The sequence below is a fragment of the Somniosus microcephalus genome, chromosome 1 (assembly GCF_052327205.1).
Source record: "Somniosus microcephalus isolate GS21.2 chromosome 1, FLI_Smic_1.0, whole genome shotgun sequence".
NCBI lineage: Eukaryota > Metazoa > Chordata > Chondrichthyes > Squaliformes > Somniosidae > Somniosus > Somniosus microcephalus.
In genome coordinates this window covers 74,746,704-74,769,850 of record NC_140987.1, presented here as the reverse complement: position 1 = coordinate 74,769,850, position 23,147 = coordinate 74,746,704, and the positions used below count along the sequence as shown (strand labels likewise).

Sequence of the window (23,147 nt, the reverse complement as noted above, 5' to 3'; positions counted from 1 at the left end):
TGGTCCATAGCCTTGTATGCAATGGCATTTCAAGTGCTCATCCAAATGCTTCTTGAATGTTGTGAGGGTTCCTGCCTCCACCACCCTTTCAGGCATTGAGTTCCACATTCCAACCACCCTCTGGGTGAAAAAGTTCCTCCTCAAATCCCCTCTAAATCTCCTGCCCCTTACCCTGAATCTATGCCCTTGTTATTGACCCCCCCACTAAGGGGAAAAGTTCCTCTTTATCTACCCTATCTATGCCCCTCATTATTTTGTACACCTCAATCAGGTCCCCCCTCAGCCTTCTCTGCTCCAAGGAAAACAACTCCAGCCTGTCCAGCCTCTCTTCATAGCCGAGGCGCTCCATCCCAGGTAACATCCTGGTGAATCTTCTCTGCACCCTCTTGCACACAGTACTCCAGCTGTGGCCTCACCAGCGTTTTGTACAGCTCCATCATAACCTCCCTGCTCTTATATTCTATGCCTCGGCTAATGAAGGCAAGTATCCCATATGCCTTTTTAACCACCTTATCTACCTGCTCCGCTGCCTTCAGGGATCTATGTACATGTACACCAAGGTCCCTCTGACCCTCTGTACTTCCTAGGGTCCTACCACTCATTGTGTATTCCCTTGCCTTATTTGTCCGTCCAAAATGCATCACCTCGCACTTTTCAGGGTTAAATTCCATTTGCCACTTTTCCGCCCATCTGACCAACCCGTTTATATCGTCCTGTAGCCGGAGGCTTTCCTCCTCGCAATTTACCACCCCACCAATTTTCGTGTCATCTGCGAACTTACTGATCATACCTTTTACATTCTCATCCAAATCATTTATGTAGATCACAAACAATAAGGGACCCAGCACCGATCCCGGAGGTACCCCACTGGACACAGGCTTCCAGTCACAAAAGCAACCTTCGACCATCACCCTCTGCCTCCTGCCACTCAGCCAGTTTAGGATCCAACGCGCCAAGGCACCCTGGATCCCATGGGCTCTTACCTTCTTGACCAGTCTCCTATGCGGGACTGCTAGTTACAACCTCAAAAAACTAACAGATTTGTCAAACACGATTTCCTTTTCATAAATCCGTGTTGACTCTGCCCAATCCTATTATTTTTTTTTCCTATGTGCCCTGTTTCCACATCCTTAATAGATTCTAGCATTTTCCCTACTACTGATGTCAGGCTAACTGGTCTGTAGTTCCCCGTTTTCTTTCTTAAAATATTGGGGTTACATTTGCTACCTTCCAATCCGCGGGAGCGGTTCTAGAATCTATGGAATTTTGGAAAATGTCAACCAATGCATCCACTATCTCTATAGCCACCGCAGCAATCGGGAGGTCCCGCGCAGGCCGCTCACAAGCTGAAAGAGATACCACGCATGCAAATTTAAAGGGACCGCGCACAAAAAAAGTTTAGAGGGAACATTGATTGCTACCCAATGCTCCTGCTCACAGTCACCTTTGGTGAATCCTGGGGTGGGGGGGGGGGGGGTTGTCCATCCTAAAGTATTCCTCTTGAATATATACATGCTACCCATTGGCTGCAATAGCTACAAATACAGGGGCCGATTTTAATGAGGGATGGGAAGGAGTGAGTTTTCGGCCAGCTGGAAGCCACAGGGTACCCAAATGGAAATGGTTCCCGGCACAAAGGTAAGTGGTTGGGGGGGGGGGGGGGGGTGGTGGGGGGGAGCGGGGTGCGATGGGGAGAGGCTGCAATCACGGAAAGGGAGGTCCAAGGTTTCCCTGTGGGGCCTGGAGGAGACTCCTGCACTTCCTGGCCCACAAGGTACAAAACAACTTAAGGAAAGTTACCTTTCAGGCCCAGTCTCCATTTCCCCGCGCAGCCATGGGATTAAAATTGCAGTCCGGTCCCGATGACATCATCAGAGGCTGATCTGCATATTTAAAGGGCCCCGCTGCCTTGCAGCAAGTGTCCCATTCGACTGCTAAAAATAGCATGTTCAAAATCGAACCCCCACCCCCCCACAAGTCAGCTTCTACAGATATACCAGTGACACAGCTCCACCGTGTTGCTTACTCCACTGCCCAAAATGCTGGGGATGCTGGGGTTCAATTGAAATTTTCAAGACTGTGATGTATAGATTTTTAATAGGTAAGGATATCAAGGGATATGGAGCAGAGGTGGGTAAATGGAGCAGAGGTACAGATCGGCCGTGAGCTAATTAAATGGTAGAACAGGCTTGAGGGGCTGAATGGCCAACTCTGTTGCACTCTCTAATTGCCTGTCTGATATTAAAACCTGGGGGAACCCAGAGTCCTGGGCAGTAGTTATCCCTCAACCAGCATACTAAAATAGATTATCTCGTCATTTATTTCATTGCTGTTTGTGGGAGCTTGCTATGTGCAAATTAGCTGCTGCATTTCCTACATTACAACAGTAACTACACTTCAAAAGTATTTAATTGGCTGCAAAAGTCCCAAGTTTGTGAAAGGTGTTATATAAATGCAAGTTCTTTCTTTGTCATTATTTTCAGTTGATTCAAAGAGGTACAGAATCTTTGAGTTGGATTTCTCCCCCACATCTGCTCCATTATCAAAACTGCTTTCCTCAAAGTCTCTTCCCTCCTGTTTCAGAAACATTGATCCATGCCTTCATGTCAATTTCACCAATACCCTCCTCACCAAAACACTCCACAAGCGCCGGGTCATTCAAACCAGTCCCTTCAGCCGCACTCCAGTGCTTCCAGTACCCTCGCCCTCTCAGAGTTCTACCAGGTGCCTCAAGCATGTCAACTTCAACATTCGACACTCCAAAGCCTTGCCCCACCCTATCTTAGTGATGGCTTCCTATCCTCCACCACTGGTTATCTCCTCACCCCTCATTCACTCCGTGCTCTACTGACAAGAGTTCAAATCCTGCCCTCTGGAACTCTAAGCAGTCCCTTCTGCCTTGCCACCTAACTCCCAGGTTTCTTTTTGACCATGCCTTGGGTCCCCATCCCAGACTTTTCTTATTCCCAATGCCTGGTCACCTATCTTTTTCTTTCCCTAACGTGTCCTTCTGCCAATGAGTGCAAGTTTCTATCTGTACAAAAAGGTAGTAAGTAATACAAGGTAAACTACATGCCAAATATAACAATCACACCTGGATTCTTAACCACTTAAACATTTAAGGCAATAGGGGTCGAATTTCCCCCCTCCAAGGGATTGTGTGGCATCCCGACCTCGATCTCCCTCTCCCCACCCCTACTGGTACTGTGGCTGGCTGCCCCTTCCCCACTCACCACATATAAAAGCCAGCAGCAGGGGGAAATGGGGCCCCATTCTCTCGTCCCAATTTTCTTCCACTCGCCCCTGTTACTGCCACTCTGAGCCTGCCTGGTGGAAGGTGGCAGTAAGCCCAGGGTGGCAGCAGTAAAAGCCCTGATTTTTTCCAATGGCAAGAGAGGGCTCACAGCACTCATCTTAGTAGGCCTCAGTCTCTGCCAAGGCTTACAGTGGCTGCAGCTCCTTCCTTCTTTGGAACTCCTTTGCCCCTTGAAGGTCCCTCCCTCCTTAACGCCAGCAGATTTCCCTCCATTGCACTAGCAGCTGCCTCTTGGTGGCGGGAAACCCACTGTGCATGGTAAATGACCCCTGACCCAGGAAAATAGCTCAGAGTGGAGTTGGAGGAGTGAGCACAAGTCCCACCCCCACTGAAAAGGCAACCTCAGATTTTTTTCTTGGTGAAATGCTTCCATTACCAACAAAATCAATTTTCACTCAATAGCCTAACCTCTCTATGTATTAAACACAATGGCGTGGAGTTTCCGTATGATTTCGGCAGTAATAGAATTAAATAGCGCTAAAGATCGCAGAATTTTAAACGCAAGCGAGTTGTGCCCATAACCACTTTACGCTGGAGTATCTACAATCTTTTACGCTGGTTCAAAAGTCCAATTGCCCGAAGCAGGCCCCGCCCACAAAATTGGCCACACCCACAGGTCAGAGGTGTTCATCACATCGTGCCCAGTGCTCTTGGCCGCACAGGCACCCAGAAGCACGTGAAAGCAGCGTTAATCACCTGTATCTGCAGTGACCAGCAGTCAATTGAAGCCTGACCCAGCCCAGTTTCTCCTGCCGCTGCTTCAATTACATTAAAATACTTTAAATTTGTCTAAATTCAGTCAATTATAGCAGAGCAGGACACACCTATGTGGCTTCAATTGACTGCTGGGCACAGGTGTATGTTCCATGGGAAATCAAAGCAGTCAATTGAAGCCAAATAAAAAGAAAGACCAAGAGCATTAAATCAGGCAGTTGAAGAATGGCTCATTTCCTGCCAATCCCACTCCCTTGTGATGCTGGAGAATGCCCTATTTCAGTCATGAATTGATTATACTGCTTGACTGCGCAGATTCATGGGAGATTTTATGTTCGGACTTATCCTAATGTGTTTCTGCAGAAACTTGAGCATAACTTCACCTCTGCAAAACCAGCGCAGTATCCAGCGCATTCTGGCCGCATTTTGCCGATTGCGCCCCTAGCAGAAGCTCCACGCCAATATCATACTTGCTTTCCTCAAGACAAATACTGGAACATACCATTAGTGAAGCAGACGGTGTCTCCAAACAGCTTACACATAGAGGTAGTATAGGATGTGTCAAAGACATTGACTTTTTCTGTAAAATAGTCACATATAAATCGCATCAAACTATGAACAATCGACAGTGAACATTCTCCTTCAGTGTCCTCCATACACTTTTATACATTCAGAAAATTACACCCTTGTAATGAGCTTACCATTTGCTGTTACTAGATTGTCACCATACAATTCATGCATAACTGCAGAAGGATCCTTTTCAAATATTGACATCCTAGCTGCAAAAGCAACAATTGTAGGTTACAGCACATTTCATTAGGTACACAAATCTTCCTGTGAATCGTTCAATAGCACACCCATTTGGAGTGCTTCATCATTATATAAAATAGGATACTTAGCTTGTGACTGGGCATAATTACAGGTTAATCAGGAGCGGTACAGTCACATGACTGTCGATGATGTACATAAACATTAACTGGTCATAGTTCATAACTGTGCCAAAGCAATCCTTTTGAGAAACAATCAGAGGTTTCTTTAGGTGTAGTCACACGGCAAGCTGACCGCCAGTTGCAAGCAGTTTCAGCTGCGTACCAAAGCTAAACTGGAGGGGCAAAATGTCCGCAGGGTTCCTTCGACCTCCCGCTGTACCTTCAGTGGGAACTCCCGAGCCACGGTATAAACAGCCGTGGACTGCAAATCGGGTGTCCAGGCCCAAACCGACACTGAAGCAAAGCAGAGAGACTCTCCCTCCTCCAGGGATTCTCATGCTGCTGCAGTCTGTCATCAGGTGGGGCCCCAGCTGTGGATACAGGCTGCACATATAACATGACAACAGAATTGGTGCAAAGCAAAAACCACCTCGCGTCAAAACTGCGTTTGTACAGTGAATGCAGCCTAAAACTGTCAAAAAAAAGGTTTTAAAATAAAATATTGACAAGCGGAGGGGGTGGGAGTTGTTGGGGAAGGAAACCATGCTGAACAGGTCAAGGAAAACAGAACACATTTCTTAAAACTCTCAAGGAGAAGTATTTTCCTAGCATCAACTTTTGATTAAAGAATAACATTTCAAGATATCCAACACCTGCAAACAACAGCAACTGGTAAACTGATACTGGAGGAGGAATTGGCAATCAGCCCAACACATTTGCTCATTCCATCAGCCCATTTAGAATTTGCATCGTCATGCACACTCCTAATTATTTAAACTTCAAGGGAGTGCGCCTCAGTGGTTCAATTGGTAAATGCACCACCCAGTATGGAATCAAGTCAAATGGACCAGGAAGGTCCTATATTTGATTCCTGGTCTGTGCTCAAATGGCTCATCTTGCTGGTCAGGGTACAATTAGTTTTTGGTATCTCTACCGAGGGAGGGGGGAGTCAGAGTTTCCTGCTAATGACTAGCAGTTGACCTTGCTAGAAAGTCAGCACGTTTTGACATTAGCTGAGGACAGGTTGAGCTTGGCTGCAATGGTCCCCACGGTTGAATATCCCCTTGATACTTATGGGTAAATCCACCAATCCTGCCCTCCCAGCAGAGAGCCACCCTCATAGGGAGAACAGGTTGGAGATAAGGTTACAATACTATGGATGCCCATTCTCCAACCAGCATTTCCTCCAAGTATGGGTCCCCACCAGGAGGGTGGGATTAGAGAATTTACCCAATACTGTCCACATAGGAAAAGTGGGGACTTTGGATAAGGTACTGGAGGCTGCTGGTGCCCACAGCTTCATACCCAGCATAGGTCACTGTCTCCAGGGGTACCAGGAGAAAATGAAAGTTAGCTACATAAGATTTTTCAAGATAATTGGTAAAGCAGAAGGGAGGAGATGAGGAGAGGTTTTTTTTTTTTTTTTAAAACACAGCGAGTTATGATGATCTGTAGTGCACTGCCTGAAAGGGTGGTGAAAGCAGATTCAATTGTAACTTTCAAAAGGAATTGGATAAATACTCGAAACGGAAATATTTGTTGGGTTATGGGTAAAGAGCAGGGGAATGGGACCAATGTTCCACGTAATTTTTTTTCGGGTGCGCAGCCCCATTAAAGGGGCTGTGCGGCCCATTGACAGTTTCTCACATGTGCAAACTTTAACATTGAAAAAGCCGGTCCCGGGTTGCACAGGAAGGCAGAGAGCTGCGCGGCCATGCAGCTTAAAAGGGAACATTGAATGGGATTAATTGGATGGGATTAATTGGATAGTTCTTTCAAAGAGCCAGCAGAGGTTCGATGGGTCGAATGACCTCCTTCTATGCTGTACGATTCTACGAAATAACTTGCTTACATTCACAATATCTATACCTCTTTAGCATTTCAAAGACTCAGATTGTGCTCCTTTTCAATATATTTGCCAAAAAGAGATTAAGTTTGTGTTTTAAAGCTTTAACGATCAATGTTATATAGACAAATAATCCCCATCATATAATGGGAGAGTACAGAGTTTTCCATTGTATAGAATGTATTTACTATTAGGCAGCTCTTGTTCTTTAACCAACACAGGACCATTTACTGACCTACATGTTCCCATACAAATTAAGTTATCAAATATATCGGAGGCTTGAATGGAACCAGGTGAATTTCATAATTAATTTAACCACAATACAAAGAATAAAATAAATGCCAGAAAATGCTGGAAAATCTCAGCAGGCCAGGCAACATCCGTGGAGAGAAAATAGAGTCGACGTTTCGGGTCTAACCCTTTTTCAAAACTGGAAAGGAAATGAAATAGGTCGAAAGGCAGGGCTGGGACGGGAGAGAACAAAAGAAGTGAAGAGACATTAAGAGGTATTCAAAATGAGACGAGATGGTGATAGGACTAGTGGAGACAAAAGGCGGCTCTAGATTAGGTGTGAAATGTTCTGGCAGAATGAGAGACAGCTGCCATGTGGGAGAGAAAAACAAATTGGGGGGGGGGGGCGGAAAGGGCCAAAACAAAGATGTGGATAAAATATAAACAAAAATGTAATGGGGGCCGAGGTTATGATCTGAAATTGTTGAACACCATCTCGTCTCGTTTTGAATACCTCTTCTTATCGTGTCCACGGACAGTCTATACATAGCCCAGCCAGAGCTGGACACATTTTTGCGCCTTGTTGTTGGATTCGGCAAGATCTGCAACAGTGCAGGGTTCCTCTAACGATGGGCATTGCAGGAGATGTTGCATAGTCTGTGCCACAGTTCCACATTCACAAGTTGTCGGGCTGGTTGAATATCCCCATTTGCTTAGTGACACCTTTGAGCAACCTACACCGGTCCTAAGTCTGTTAAGGCACTCCCAGATTGCCCAGTTGCAATTAGCTCCTGGGGGAAGGCTTTCATCAGGTAATATTTCCATCGCTGGAGGTTGTTCAAGACTGGCGAGCCGGTCTTTCCACAAGGCAATGCGGGCTTCAGATGAGGTTGATTGTAATGGAACAACACTGTTCATGAAGCTCTTCCTTGACTTTAGGCGGCTGGGTGTAGGTGTATGACAATGCAGAGGGTGCCTCTCATCTGATGTTTGACGGAGTCGCTCTTTCTTGCTGGCTACCGTTCTTCTTAAATCAGGGGGAGCGATACCCGCCAGGATATATAGGCTGTTGGTGTTTGTTGGTTTTAAGCAACCTGTGATAAATCGGCAGCTTGCATTCAGAACGGCATCCATCTTCTTGGCATGAGTAGACCTCTTAATACCTCTTAATGTCTCTTCACTTCTTTTGTTCTCTCCCAGCCCTGCCTTTCGATCGATTTCATTTCCCAGATAGACATTCACCCAGTGTTCAAAATGCATATCAAGCAAAGATATCTGGTCAAAGATATAGGCCTGGGATTTCCGATAGGAGGCAACCGCACGTAGGATGCCTCCTATCGGGGAAAAAAAAATCTATGAACTTACCCGAGGGCTCCCGAGGTTCGGACACTTCCGCTCCTGGGCCTCTCCAAACTCGAATTGCGCAGGGCCCGGGTATCCCAGAGGCGCATGCAGTTTGCAAATGTCCCTGGGATCACGTGGGCAAGGCAAGCCAATAGAAGAAGGGAATCTCCCTTCATACTTTTGACAGATAGACCTGTCAAATATATGAATGGAGATTACCCCAAAAACATAAAGCATTAAATAATTTTTTTTTAAATCATCATGTTTTTAAAATGAATTAAAATTACATTAAATATTTTAAACAAAAAAACCACAGAAGGCAGTTCAGGCCAACTTATTAAATATATTCAAGGAGTTAGATATATTTCTTAAGGCTAAAGGGATCAAGGGATATGGGGAGAAAGCAGGGACAGGATACTGAATTTGGATGATCAGCCATGATCTCATTAAATGGCAGAACAGGCTCGAGGGGCCGAATGGCCTACTCCCGCTCCTATCTTCTATGTTTCTATGTAATTTTTTGAAAAAAATGTAAGTTTTTTTACGGGGCTAAAAATGAACTTACCTTTTTTAAAAGTATTTTTTAAATTATAAATGAGTGAAAAAAGTATTTTTTTTTTTTTACTTTTTTTCAACTCTTATGCTGGTAAAAGAGATTTCTAAGGGTTTTCAGCGGTCGGAGGTTCTCTCCACCTGCAGAGGTCCTTCTCTAGGGCAGGCCTGAAACCGGCACTTCCGATGTTCCTATGGGTGTGTACACAGCCTGTAGGCATCGGAAAATACGGACCATAATCTTCCAAAGCTTTATTCACAGTGTCTGTCCACAGAAATTGAGGTGACATAGGGGTAGGAGTAGGTCATTCAGCCCCGCAAGCCTGTTCAATCAGATCATGGTTGACCTGCATCTCAACTCCATTTACCCGTGTTGATCCATATCCCTGGATACCCTTACCCAACAAAACTCTATCGATCTTGGTGTTTCAACTGACCCAACATCCACCGCCAGTCTTTTGAGGAAGCGAGTTTGAGATTTCCACTATTCTTTGTGTGAAAAAGTGCTTCCTCATTTCACTCCTAAATGCCCAGCTCAAACAAAGATTGGATTCACTCACCAGAAGAAATAGTATCTCTGAATCTACCCGATCAAATCTCTATCATTTTAAGCACCTCAATTAGATGACCCCTCAATCTTCTAAACTCAAGGGAATACAAGCCAAGTTTATGCAACTTGTTCTCAATTTAACCCTTCAAGCTTTGGTATCATTCTTGTATCCTCTAATTCTGGCCTCTTGCACAGCCCCAATTTTCATTGCTCTACCACTGGCGGCCGTGTGTTCAGCAGCTGAGGCCCCAAGCTCTGGAATTCCTTCTTTAAATCTCTCCCTCTCTCTTCTTTCTTTAAGACACTCCTTAAATCCGACATCTTCTGTCCCAATATCTCATGTGGCTTGGGTGTCAAACTTTGTTTGATAATGCTCCTATGAAGCGCCTTCTTATTACATTAAAAGCGCTATATAAATGCAAGTGGTTGTGTTATTGGCAAACCTGTGTTGTACCTTCCCCAAGGCCAATATATCCTTCCTGAGATGCAGTACCAAAATTTGACACACTACTCCAGATGGGGTCTGACCAAGGCTCAGTACAACTAAAGCACAACTTCCACCCCTTTGTTCCAGCCGATGATGGGGTAAAGGCCAACATTCCATTAGCCTTTTTGAACCGATGCATTAGCTTTTAATAATTTGTATATATGAACACCCAAATCCCTTTGCCTCTCCACAGTTCCTAGTTTCGCCCCATTAAGAAAATAATGGCCCAGATTTTCCGATCGGAAGCTTCCTGTGTGCGGATGCCTCAGATCTGGAAAAAAAAAATCTACAAACTTACCTGCTGGCTCCATAGGTCCCGACACTTCCGCTCCTGTACATCTCCTGGTGCTCGCGCACAGAGGCACGGGTATCCCAGGGGCGCAGGCAGCTCGCAAGCGTCCCTGGGATCACATGGGCCATGGGGAACCAATCAAAGAAGGGAATCCCCCTTCACACTTTTGACAGGTCTCTCCGCGTAGACTTGTCAAAAGTATGAATGGGGATTACTCAAAAAACACCAAAACATTAAATACATTTTTTTTTTTTAAAAACATCACGGGAGGGGGGGGGGGGGGGGGATTCAGTATCGCCCCGTTTGGGGCGCCATTATCGGCCTTGCGCAAAATTTAGCGCCTCCGACAGCAATCTTGGCTTTTCTCGCCCCTGGAGGTGATTGGAGCGCTAAATCAGGTGCTACACACCTCTCAAGGCGCTAAGGCCGAGAAGCGAGGCGCTACCTCAGAGCGCGGGTGCAGCGCAGGTGCTGTCAGTTACCGATTGAACACAGACACACTGGCGCCAGTCAGTTCTTAAAGGGGAGGGTCGATCTTGCTCTCCAGCCACACCCTGTTCATTGGAGCCTTGAATCTTGGCCTGGACAGACCTGTGCCTAAATCTTCCAGCCAAGGACTATGGAGAGGGCCAGGGAGCAAGCACAGCGCTTCAGCGAGCGTGCCTTGGAGGCTCTGGTTGGCACGGTGGAGCGCAGAAGATCTATACTGTACCCAGAGAGTGGCAGGAGGCCTTTGCCACGCGAGTACAGAAGAGTGTGGAGGGAGGTGGCTCAGAGCGTTTCCTCAAGGAGCATGGTGCCCAGGACCCATATCCAATGTAGAAAAAAGTTCAATGACCTCACTTGCGTCGTCAGGGTGAGTGGCTATTTTTCAAAACCTCTACATCCCTCCATCTCAACCTCACTATGGCCAGAGGGTCTTAAAAGCTCCAATGCCCAACACTCAGCCAACACCTATGGCCCTTTCATTAAACACACAAGCACATTCCACACTTTGCATACAGTAAGGGCTATTCAACTATGGGAGGCACATCAGGCAAGACCATGGCTGCATACAGCAAGGGCTATTCAACTATGGGAAGCACATCAGGCAAGACCATGGCTGTATATTTACTCAGACGCCGTCCTTTTTCTTGCAGGCCAAGCTATCTCATAATAGGAGACAGCAGCAACGGACGGGTGGAGGGTGGCCTCAGCTACAACCCCTCAGAGATCTTGAGGTGCGTGTCCAGAGGATTGTGGCAAGCCGGGTGATCTGTCCCGTCGCCACTGGAGACGCCAACCCCGTTCTGGACAGCAATGGTAAGGTCATCACCTTCTTGTCCTCTCCTCTCTCCTTCCACTTGTTCCTCACAACACCAGCCTTTGACACTTTCAATCCAACTTACTAAATCGCTGCACTCATTCCTCCCTTGCTGCCCCCCTGTCCTCATGCTAAAGCCACTCTTGTACCTCCCTGCTTTCAGATGGTGATTCGCCAGTTGAGGAGACGGGCCCTCAAGCTACCAGTGGGAGTGAAGCTGCAGGCGAGGAGAAAGAGGAAGCCGGAGCATCAGCGCCACCCTCTCCCGAGAAAGCCCATGCCCACACTGGGAACCCGCCTTCCCTGGAGGGGAGCAGGGGGGAATGGTCTGATGAGGGTGAAGCTCCAGGACCCTGTAGTGTATGTACTTTGCAGAAGGAACTATATTCTGCAGCCCCTGTATACTGCAGTACCAGTAGTGACCACCCCTGTATATAAGCCTGTGTAGTAACTTTGCATAGTTAGTTCCAGTTTGTCTCCACTCAGTAAAGACCTGTTATAACCAACCCCTGCAGTCCATGTCTCAATTACACACGGACATAATACTGGCGACGAGCAGATCCGAACTTACCTACAGCCTGCACCACCTCATGGGGATCCATCCCTGAAGCGAAGTTGTCAGAGGTCGAGGCCAGAAAAAAGAAAAATAAATAAATAAAACAATCAGAAGAAACGGGCGTCGACCGTGGGCAACCACCTCTGATTCATCGGAGTGAAAGATTTGCAGGAGAGGCTGTCGAGAGCGGGGCTTGGTTATCTTGTCGATGGTGTTCCAGCTAATCGGGCTGGTGGCAGGTAGTACACTGATCCTTCCTGGGCTGCGGCGGGCTAGAGCTCGATCGGGTGGCTTTTCAACGGGGCCAAGCAGCGTTGTCGGGAAGAGGAGAGAGAGAGAGAGAGAGAGAGAGAGAGAGAGTGTGGAGCACACAGGGCACGGCCGGTGCTACGAAGCCGGGCAGCGTACAGACCCGAGAAGAGGGAGGAAAGTGTCCCGCAGGGTTGCTCCGACGACGGGGAAATAAAAGAAATTAGAAGCGCAGAAAGCCGCGAGGAGCTGCAGTTTGCCACGGGAACCGGGGAGAGCGGCGTTAGCAGCAGCGCGGGGGGAAGTGCGCGAAGACCATAGGGCGTCGCCATCAAGGCATAAAATGCCAGCAACAGCGCTAGCAGCAGCGGAGAAGACGGAAAGCGCCATTTTGTTAAATCGGGGAAGAAGGCAAAGCGCGGGAGGCGCCATCTTAGATTTCCAAGATGCCGAAGACTGGCAATATCACTGCCTTCGATAATGCAATGGGAGACTGGACCACGTATGTGGAAAGAGTCGAAGTATATTGCGAGGCAAACGAAGTAGCCGATGAGAAAAAGGCATCGGTACTACTAAACTTAATGGGCGCAAGAACGTGCGGCCTATTGCGGAACCTGATTACTCCAGCCAAACCGATGGCGAAGAGTTTTAATGAAATTGTTGATATCCTACAGGAACACCTAAATCCTACACCGCTGCTGATAGCAGAAAGATTTAAATTCCACAGGAGAAATCAGCATAAAGATGAGAACAATGCTGATTACCTTACGGAACTATGCAAGCTATCAAAGCACTGCCAGTTCGGAGCAGGACTGGCAGATACCCTACGGGACAAATTTGTCTGTGGACTCCTGAGTGAAGGAACCCAGAACAGGTTACTCTCAGAGAAAGAGCTGACGCTAGATAAGGCTTTCAGCGTGGCAGTATCACACGAAGCAGCAGCAAGGGGAGCTGCGGAAATACAGCAAAAGCCACAGGAATACGGCACCCACGAAATGACACGGGGATTTGAAAAATGTTATCGCTGCGGCAGAACAACCCATGACCAGAAGGACTGCTGGTCCAAGGACAAAATATGCAGGCAATGTGGAAAGATGGGACACATTGTCTTCTTCCCAGACCTGCAAACTCGTGCAAACGACAACAAAAAGGCTACTAAGGAACAGTACAGGAAAGTACAAAAGATGACGGACAGTAGTTCCGAAGACCAGATGAGCGATAGTGAATCCGGGAACAAGAGACTAAGCTGTCTCAAACTTCACAACGTAATCGCAAAAGAGGATCACCGAACCATTTGGGTCACCCTCACGATAGCAGGGTCCCAAGTCAAAATGGAATTGGATACAGGATCAGCCCTGACCGTCATGAATCGACGAGACTACGAGCGACTATTCTCACACATACCCTTGAAAGAGACATCCATTGTCTTGAAGACGTATACGGGGCAAAAAGTATACCCCAGAGGGAAAATAAGGGTGCCTGTCGAATACAACGGCAAGGAAATACAGAAATTGTATCTGTACATGCTGCAAGATGGTGGACCACCGTTATTGGGATGTGAATGGATCAGAAAGATAAGTTTCGACTGACACTCCATTCAGGCACTGACGGTGGCTGGTAAAAAGGATGATGACGTCACACCTGGACGATTGTCAAAAATCTTAGCTAACGCCAAAGAGGTATTTCAACAAGAACTGGGAACTCTTAAAGGCGTAACCGCCTCGATAAAAATAGAAGAGCATGCAATTCCCAAGTTTTTCAAAGCAAGACCGGTACCATATGCAATTCGCCCAGCAGTCGAGGCAGAGCTGGAGAATCTGGAGAATGCAGGCGTGTTATCTAAGGTAGACTGGAGCGAGTGGGCGACACCCATCATGCCTGTCATGAAGAAAACGTTAAACAATAAGTCTGAGGAGCCAAGGAAGGTTCGCATCTGTGGGGACTTCAAGGTGATGGTGAACCCAGTCCTTCACACAGTACAATATCCTCTCCCGAGGATAGAAGATATTTTCGCCTCACTATCTGGAGGGAAGCATTTTACAAATATTGACCTAGCACAAGCATATTTGCAGATGGAGGTTGAAGAATCCTCTAGGAAGTATCTCACGATAAACACTCACAAAGGTCTTTACCAGTATAATCGACTGGTATTCAGAGTAGCATCAGCTCCGGCGATATGGCAAAGAGCGATGGAACAAGTCCTGCAAGGGATTCCGGGGACTCAGTGTTGCCTGGACGACATCCTAGTGACAGGTGAAAATGACAGTGAACACCATGCCAACCTAGAGCAGGTGCTCACTAGACTAAGAGAACATGGGCTACGAGCCAATCGCCCCAAGTGCGAGTTTTTTAAGAAACAGATATCATATTGTGGCCACGTGATTGATGAAGAGGGGTTACATAAGTCCCCTGACAAAATTGAAGCGGTAGTTAAGGTTCCAGCGCCTGAAAATGTGTCGCAACTGAGGTCATTCCTCGGATTGGTGAATTACTACCATAAGTTTTTGCCGAATTTGTCCACAATTCTGCACACACTGAACGCCCTACTACAAACTGGAGTAGCATGGAAATGGAGCGATGAATGTAAGCGGGCCTTTCAGAAGAGTAAAGACCTAATCACTTCAAGAGAAGTATTGGCTCACTACAACCCATCACTACCGATAAGACTGGCGTGTGATGCGTCTCCCTACGGCATTGGAGCGGTACTGTCAAATAAATTCCTTGATGGTTCAGAGAGGCCGATAGCTTTTGCGTCACGCTCGTTAACTTCAGCCGAGCGTAACTACGCCCAGATTGACACAGAGGCCCTCAGCCTGGTGTGGGGGGTGAAGAAGTTCAATCACTACCTGCACGGTCAGAAATTTACTCTACTAACTGATCATCAACCTCTTGTCTCCATTTTCAACCCTCAGAAGGGCGTCCCGAAAATGACAGCACAACGGCTACAGAGGTGATCCCTTTTCCTAGGGGCACACCAATATGACATCGAGTACAAAGGAACTAAACAGCATGGGAATGCTGATGGATTGTCACGCCTACCGTTGCCGACGGTGGAAGAAGCACCTGCAGCGGATCCAGTGGAGATATTCCACTCGACCATAGTCGAATGTCTACCTGTGACGAATGCAAACATAGAAAAGGAAACACGAAATGACGCGACACTCTCCTGGGTCTATGATTTAACGGTGAAGGGATGGCCAGCACATGGCGAACCACTGCTGCCAGCATTCTCGCCGAGAAGGGAACAGCTGTCAGTGTGCAGAGGAACCTTGATGTGTGGATCCAGAGTAGTAATTCCACCCAAATTGAAGGAGAGAGTGCTCAATGAGCTTCATGAGGGTCATCTGGGAGGGGTAAAAATGAAGAACTTAGCCAGAGCGTTTCTGTGGTGGCCGGGAATCGATAGAGAGATGACCAAGAGCTGTACAGGATGCCAGAAGGTCCAAAACGCCCCACCACAAGCCCCTCTACATCCATGGGAGTGGCCCTCATCTCCATGGCAAAGGGTGCACATTGATTTTGCTGGTCCATTTATGGACTCGATGTTTTTAATTGCGGTGGATGCACAAAGTGGCCAGAGGTAATAAAAATGACCTCAACCACCACAGAAAAAACTATCACAGTCTTATGAACCATATTCGCCAGAAATGGGCTGCCTGAACAGATTTGCTCCGACAATGGACCACAGTTTGTGTCTAGAGTTCCGGAGGTTCTTAAAGAACAATGGTGTTAAGCATTACACATCCGCCCCATATCATCCAGCCACCAATGGATTGGCTGAGAGGTTCGTTCAAACATTCAAGGCGGCTATCAAGGCAATGTGTAATGAAGACATACCCCTACAACACAAGGTGGATAACTTCTTGTTTGCCTACCGGAATGCGACACATGCGCTTACCAACCAAACTCCAGCCATGATGTTCTTCAATCGAAGACTACGATGCCGCTTGGATTTGGTTAAGCCAAACATCAGAAGAGATGTGGAGAACAGGCAGTTTCAGAATATGAATGAAAGGCCGACCAGGAGTTTTAAGATAGGTCAACCAGTTTTGGCCCGGGACTACCGCACTGAGAAATGGCAGCCAGGAACAATCTGTACACGGCAAGGACCTCTAATGTATACCGTGGACATTGGAGAGAGCACTGTAAGACGCCATGCTGACCAGATTCTAGAGTCACTGGAAAACGTCAATTCCACACCACGACCCGATACACCTGGTGATGAAACCTAAGTAATGTTGTGTATGTACCTTTAAGAGAATAACTGGTCTCAGACTGCAGTACCGGCAGTGACCACCCCTGTATAAAAGGCGCTAGTGAGCCTCGGTTGTTTCAGTTTCACAATTGACTTCCATCAGTAAAGATTTGTTTTGTTCAACTCCTGCTGTCCGTGTCTCAATCATTCACGGACGTAATACTGGCGACGAGCAGATAAGAACCTACCTACAGTCTGCACCACCTCCTGGGATCCATTCCTACAGCGAAGTGAGCAGAGGTCGAGGCCAGAAAGAAAGTAAGAGGCAGTAGAAATGGGCGTCGACCGTGGGCATCCGCCCGTGTTTGCTGAGTTGAAGATTGCTGGAGAAGCTGTCGGAATCGGGGCCTGGTTCCTGTCGACGGTGCTTCAGCTAATCGGGCTGGTGGCAGGTAGTGCACTGATCCTTCCTGGGCTGCGGCGGTCGCGAACTCGAGCAGGTGGTTTGCAACGGGGCCGAGCAGCGTTGTCGGGAAGGAGAGAGAAAGGGTGGAGCACACAGGGCGCAGCCGGTGCTACGAAGCCGGGCTGCGTATAGACCCACGAAGAGGGAGGCAAGAGTCCCACAGGGTTGTTCCATGACGGGAAAATAATTTTTTTTTTTAAATATTAAACGCGCAAGAAACCGCGAGGAGCTGCAGGTTACAACGGGAACCGCAGAAAGCAGCGCTAACAACAGCGGGGAAGAAGCCAAAGCGCGGGAGGCGCCATTTTAGATTTGCAAGATGCCGAAGCCTGGCTGTATCACTGCTTTTGATAATACAATAGAGGACTGGACCACGTATGTGGAAAGAGTCGAGGTATATTTCAAGGCAAACGAAATAGCGGAAGAGAAAAAGGCATCGATATTGCTAAACTTAATGGGCGCTAGAACGTACGGCCTATTGCGGGACCTGATTACTCCAGCCAAACCGAAGGCGAAGAGTTTTAACGAAATTGTTGCTGTCCTACAGGAACACCTAAACCCTGCACCGCTGTTGATAGCAGAAAGATTTAAATTCCACAGGAGAAATCAGCATAAAGATGAGAGCAATGCCGAGTACCTTACGGAACTACGCAAGCTATCAAAGCACTGCCAGTTCGGAGCAGGACTGGCAGATACCCTACGGGACAAATTTGTCTGTGGACTCCTGAGTGAAGGAACACAGAAGAAGTTACTCGCAGAGAAAGAGCTGACGCTAGATAAGGCTTTCAGCGTGGCAGTATCGTATGAAGCAGCAGCCAGGGGAGCTGCAGAAATTCAAAAAAATCACAGGAATACGGCACCCACGAAATGACACGGGGATTTGCAAAATGTTATCGCTGCGGCAGAACTAACCATGAACAGAAGGACTGCTGGTCCAAAGACAAAATATGCAGGCAATGCGGGAAGATGGGACACATTGCACGAGTTTGCAGGTCTGGGAAGAAGACCAGCGACAACAAAAAGGCTACTAAGGAACCGTGCAAAAAGTACAAAAGATGACGGACAGTAGTTCCGAAGACCAGATGAGCGATAGTGAATCCGGGAACAGGAGACTAAGCTGTCTCAAACTTCACAATGTAATCGCAAAAGAGGATCACCGAACCATTTGGGTCACCCTCACGAGAGCAGGGTCCCAAGTTAAAATGGAATTGGATACAGGATCAGCGCTAACCGTCATGAATCGACGAGACTACGAGCGGCTATTCTCACACATACCCTTGAGAGAGACATCCATCATCTTGACGACGTATACGGCGCAAAAAGTATACCCCAGAGGAAAAATAAGGGTGCCTGTCGAATATAACGGCAAGAAAATACGGAAATTGTATCTCTACATACTGCCAAATGGTGGACCACCGTTATTGGGACGGGAATAGATCAGGAAGATAAACTTAGATTGGCACTCCATTCATGCAATGACGGTGGACGGTAAAAAAGATGAAGACGTCACTCCTGGACGATTGTCAACAATCTTAGCTAACGCCAAAGAGGTATTTCAACAAGAACTGGGCACGCTTAAAGGTGTAACCGCCTTGATAAAAATAGAAGAGAATGCAGTTCCCAAGTTTTTCAAAGCAAGACCGGTACCATATGCAATTCGCCCAGCCGTCGAGGCAGAGCCGGAGAATCTGGAGAAGGCAGGCGTGTTGTCTAAGGTCAACTGGAGCGAGTGGGCGACACCCATCGTTCCTGTCATGAAGAAAACGTTAAGCAATAAGTCCGGGGAGCCAAGGAAGATTCGCATCTGTGGGGATTTCAAGGTGATGGTGAACCCAGTCCTTCACACAGTACAATATCCTCTTCCAAGGATAGAAGACATCTTCGCCTCACTGTCTGGAGGGAAGCGTTTTACAAAAATTGACCTAGCACAAGCATATTTGCAGATGGAGGTTGAAGAGTCCTCTAGGAAGTATCTCACGATAAACACTCACAAAGGTCTTTACCAGTATCATCGATTGGTATTCGGAGTAGCATCGGCTCCGGCGATATGGCAAAGAGCGATGGAACAAGTCCTGCAAGGGATTCCGGGGACTCAGTGTTACTTGGACGACATCCTTGTGACGGGTGAAGATGACAGTGAACACCTTAACAACCTAGAACAGGTGCTCACTAGACTACGGGAACGTGGGCTGCGAGCCAACCGCCCCAAGTGCGAATTTTTTAAGAAACAGATATCGTATTGTGGCCACGTGATTGATGAAGAGGGGTTACATAAGTCCCCTGACAAAATTGAAGCGGTTGTTAAGGCCCCAGCGCCTGAAAATGTGTCGCAACTGAGGTCATTCCTCGGATTGGTGAATTACTACCATAAGTTTTTGCCGAATTTGTCAAGAATTCTGCACCCACTGAACGCCCTGTTACGAACGGGGGTAGCATGGAAATGGAGCGATGATTGTAAGCGGGCCTTTCAGAAGAGTAAGGACTTAATCACTTCAAGGGAAGTATTGGCTCACTACAACCCAGCACTGCCGATCAGACTGGCGTGTGATGCGTCTCCCTACGGCATTGGGGCGGTACTGTCACATAAATTCCTTGATGGTTTAGAGAGGCCGATAGCTTTTGCGTCACGCTCGTTAACTTCTGCCGAGCGTAACTACGCCCAGATTGACAGAGAGGCCCTCAGCCTAGTGTGGGGGGTGATGAAGTTCAATCACTACCTGCACGGTCAAAAATTTACTCTACTAACCGATCATCAACCTCTTGTCTCCATTTTCAACCCTCAGAAGGGCATACTGATAATGACAGCACAACAGCTGCAGAGGTGGTCCCTTTTCCTAGGGGCACACCAATATGACATTGAGTACAAAGGAACTAAACAGCATGGAAATGCTGATGGATTGTCACGCCTACCGTTGCCGACGGTGGAAGAAGACCTTGCAGTGGATCCAATGGAGTTATTCCACTCGACCACAGTCGAATGTCTCCCTGTGACAAATGCAAACATAGAAAAGGAAACACGGAATGACCCGACACTATCACGAGTCTATGATTTAACGGTGAAGGGGTGGCCAGCACATGGCGAACCACTGCTGCCAGCATTCTCGCCGAGAAGAGAACAGCTGTCAGTGTGCAGAGGAACCTTGATGTGTGGATCCAGAGTAGTAATTCCACCTAAGTTGACGGATAGAGTGCTCAATGAGCTTCATGAGGGTCATCTGGGTGGGGTAAAAATGAAGAACTTAGCCAGAGCGTTTGTGTGGTGGCCGGGAATCGATAGAGAAATCGAAGAGATGACCAAGAGCTGTGCAGGATGCCAGAAGGTCCAAAACGCACCACCACAAGCTCCTCTGCATCCATGGGAGTGGCCCTCATCTCCATGGCAAAGGGTGCACATTGATTTTGCTGGTCCCTTCATGGACTCGATGTTTTTAATTGCGGTGGATGCACATTCAAAGTGGCCAGAGGTAATAAAAATGTCCTCAACCACTACGGAAATTTTTTTCTGTTTTACGAACCATATTCGCCAGGAATGGGCTGCCTGAACAGATTTGCTCTGACAATGGACCACAGTTTGTGTCTGAAGAGTTCTGGAGGTTCTTAAAGAACAATGGTGTTAAGCATTACACATCCGCCCCATATCATCCAGCCACTAATGGATTGGCAGAGAGGTTTGTCCAAACATTCAAGAAGGCTATCAAGGCAATGTGTAATGAAGATATACCCCTACAACACAAGGTGGACAACTTCTTGTTTGCCTACCGGAATGCGACAGATGCGGTTACCAACCAAACTCCAGCCATGATGTTCTTCAATCGAAGACTACGATGCCGCTTGGATTTGGTTAAGCCAAACATCCGAAGGGATTTGGAGAACAGGCAGTTTCAGAATATGAATGAAAGGCCGACCAGGAGTTTTAAGATAGGTCAACCAGTTTTGGCCCGGGACTACCGCACTGAGAAATGGCAGCCAGGAACGATTTGTACACAACAAGGACCTCTCATGTATACCGTGGACGTTGGGGAGAGCATTGTAAGACGCCATGCTGACCAGATTCTAGAGTCACTGGAAAACGTCAACTCCACACCACGATCTGATACACCTGGTGATGAAATCAATGTTCCAATTGCAGCTACCGCAGAACCGGTAATATTGAAAGCAGATGAACCAAACAACGACATTGATCCCAACTCAACATTGCCAGAAGAACCTGATACCCCAAAGAGGCGTTATCCAGACAGAATCAGGAAGCCTCCTCAAAGACTGAACTTATAATTGCTTAAACTTAACCAATGTATCTAGCAACCGTAATTGTGATTGTAATTAGTTATCATTTAGTTGTTAAATGAATGTTATGTACTGTTTATCTAAAAGGGGAGGAATTGTTGTGTATGTACCTTTAAGAGAATAACTGGTCTCAGACTGCAGTACCGGCAGTGACCACCCCTGTATAAAAGGCGCTAGTGAGCCTCGGTTGTTTCAGTTTCACTATTGACTTCCATCAGTAAAGACTTGTTTTGTTCAACTCCTGCTGTCCGTGTCTCAATCATTCATGGACGTAATAAGTACCAATTGCATCTACCTCAGAATCGGGAATATTGGAAGCAGACGAACCCAACAACGATGTTGATTCCGAATCAACTCTGCCAGAAGAACCTGATACCCCAAAGAAGCGTTATCCAGACAGAATCAGGAAGCCTCCTCAAAGACTGAACTTATAATTGCTTAACTTCAGCTAATGTATATGACAACTATAATTGTAACTATGTTATTTAATTATTAATCGAATGTTATGTACTGTTTAGCTAAAAGGGGAGGAATTGTAGTGTATGTACTATGCAGAAGGAACTATATTCTGCAGCCCCTGTATACTGCAGTACCAGTAGTGACCACCCCTGTATATAAGCCTGTGTAGTAACTTTGCATAGTTAGTTCCAGTTTGTCTCCACTCAGTAAAGACCTGTTATAACCAACCCCTGCAGTCCGTGTCTCAATTACACACGGACATAATAGACCCAGCGCGCTGCAGTAATGCGATGGGGGTCGGGAAGCTCAGGGGCCTTCTCAGAGGGAGAGTATGCCATCGAGTCCTGCTGCACTGGACGCAGAGGAGGAGTGGGTCCTCGCTGAAATGAGCGCCCAGGCTGTGCACAGGCACACTGAGCTCATGGCTGCAGTGGGAAGGGTGCCCGAATGCATTGAATCACTGGCAAGGAGTGTGGAGCACTTCGCTGTAGCACAGGCGGATGCCATGCAAATGCTTAGTGCTGCAATGCAGTCACTGGCTGCTATGAGCCCATCTCTGACTGTTCTCATGCAGACTCAGATTGAGGCCACGCAAGCACTGACTGCTGCCATCCTCGCTGGTTCGGACACATTTCCCCGGGGCTCTCACCGCGCCGCAGCAGTCCAGCAATCTGTGCTCCAGCAGATTGCTCCGGATGCTGAAGTGCTGCCCCATGGGAGTGCCAGTGTGTTGGTCGAGCAGGGAGTTGCTGTCCTCTCTGAAGATGACAGCATTCCTGCTGCCACCACTGTCACTTCTCCACTGCACTTGCCACCGCCTGTAGGACAGACTGCTGCCGCCCATGCAGAGTTGGTGCAGTCTGCAGCCAGGCCCTCCAGGCCCAGAGCTGGTCGAGGCCGTCCTTCAAGGGCATCTGCAGTCTCAGGTTGTGACAATCAGCAGCCTTCCACCAGCCTTGCTGCAGTCACTGGGTTCCCATTATGGAGGAGCTGCAGGGTGGGAAGGGGGGGGGGGGGGGGAGTGCGCAAGGGAAGGAGATCACCCTCGAGGGGCAAAAAGTAGGAGGTGACACAAAATGTTGTTCATTGTTTTAATAAAGGCTGAGGTTCATGGTCAATTTTTTTTTTTTTTTTTTTTTTTTAAACTGTTTTGGACATTGTCTCCAGGTTGAGAGAGAGCCAGTTATGTTAATGACTTTTTTGTGTTTCTTTATTAGTTTGTCATGCAGAAATGAGACAGAGTTTGTAAAATAAATAGGTTTTTGTATTCAAAATGTACATGTTTGGTTTTTGCAATCATTGTGGCCTTGACCAGCTTAGAGGTTGAGAGTTGGTTTCATTCAGGTTGCTCTCAATGGCAGAAGCCATTTCCTC

The 23,147-nt window shown here is 47.3% G+C and overlaps 1 protein-coding gene across 5 annotated transcripts in view; it reads right to left on the bottom strand.

Moving 5' to 3' along the window:
• Positions 1-23,147, bottom strand: part of LOC147124167 (uncharacterized) — a 192,554-nt gene that overhangs the window by 146,004 nt on the left and 23,403 nt on the right. For 2 of the 5 annotated variants that reach the window (XM_085983167.1, XM_085983141.1), the window contains exons 3-4: positions 4,732-4,809; positions 4,533-4,610 (exon numbers count right to left, since the gene is read on the bottom strand). The exons of 1 other annotated variant lie outside the window; for it this stretch is intronic. In XM_085983167.1, coding sequence (XP_085839293.1) covers positions 4,533-4,610; positions 4,732-4,809 — 156 coding nt within the window. The remainder of the gene's footprint in view (positions 1-4,532; positions 4,611-4,731; positions 4,810-23,147) is intronic. 2 more of the 5 variants (XM_085983158.1, XM_085983151.1) reach the window with 2 other exon arrangements.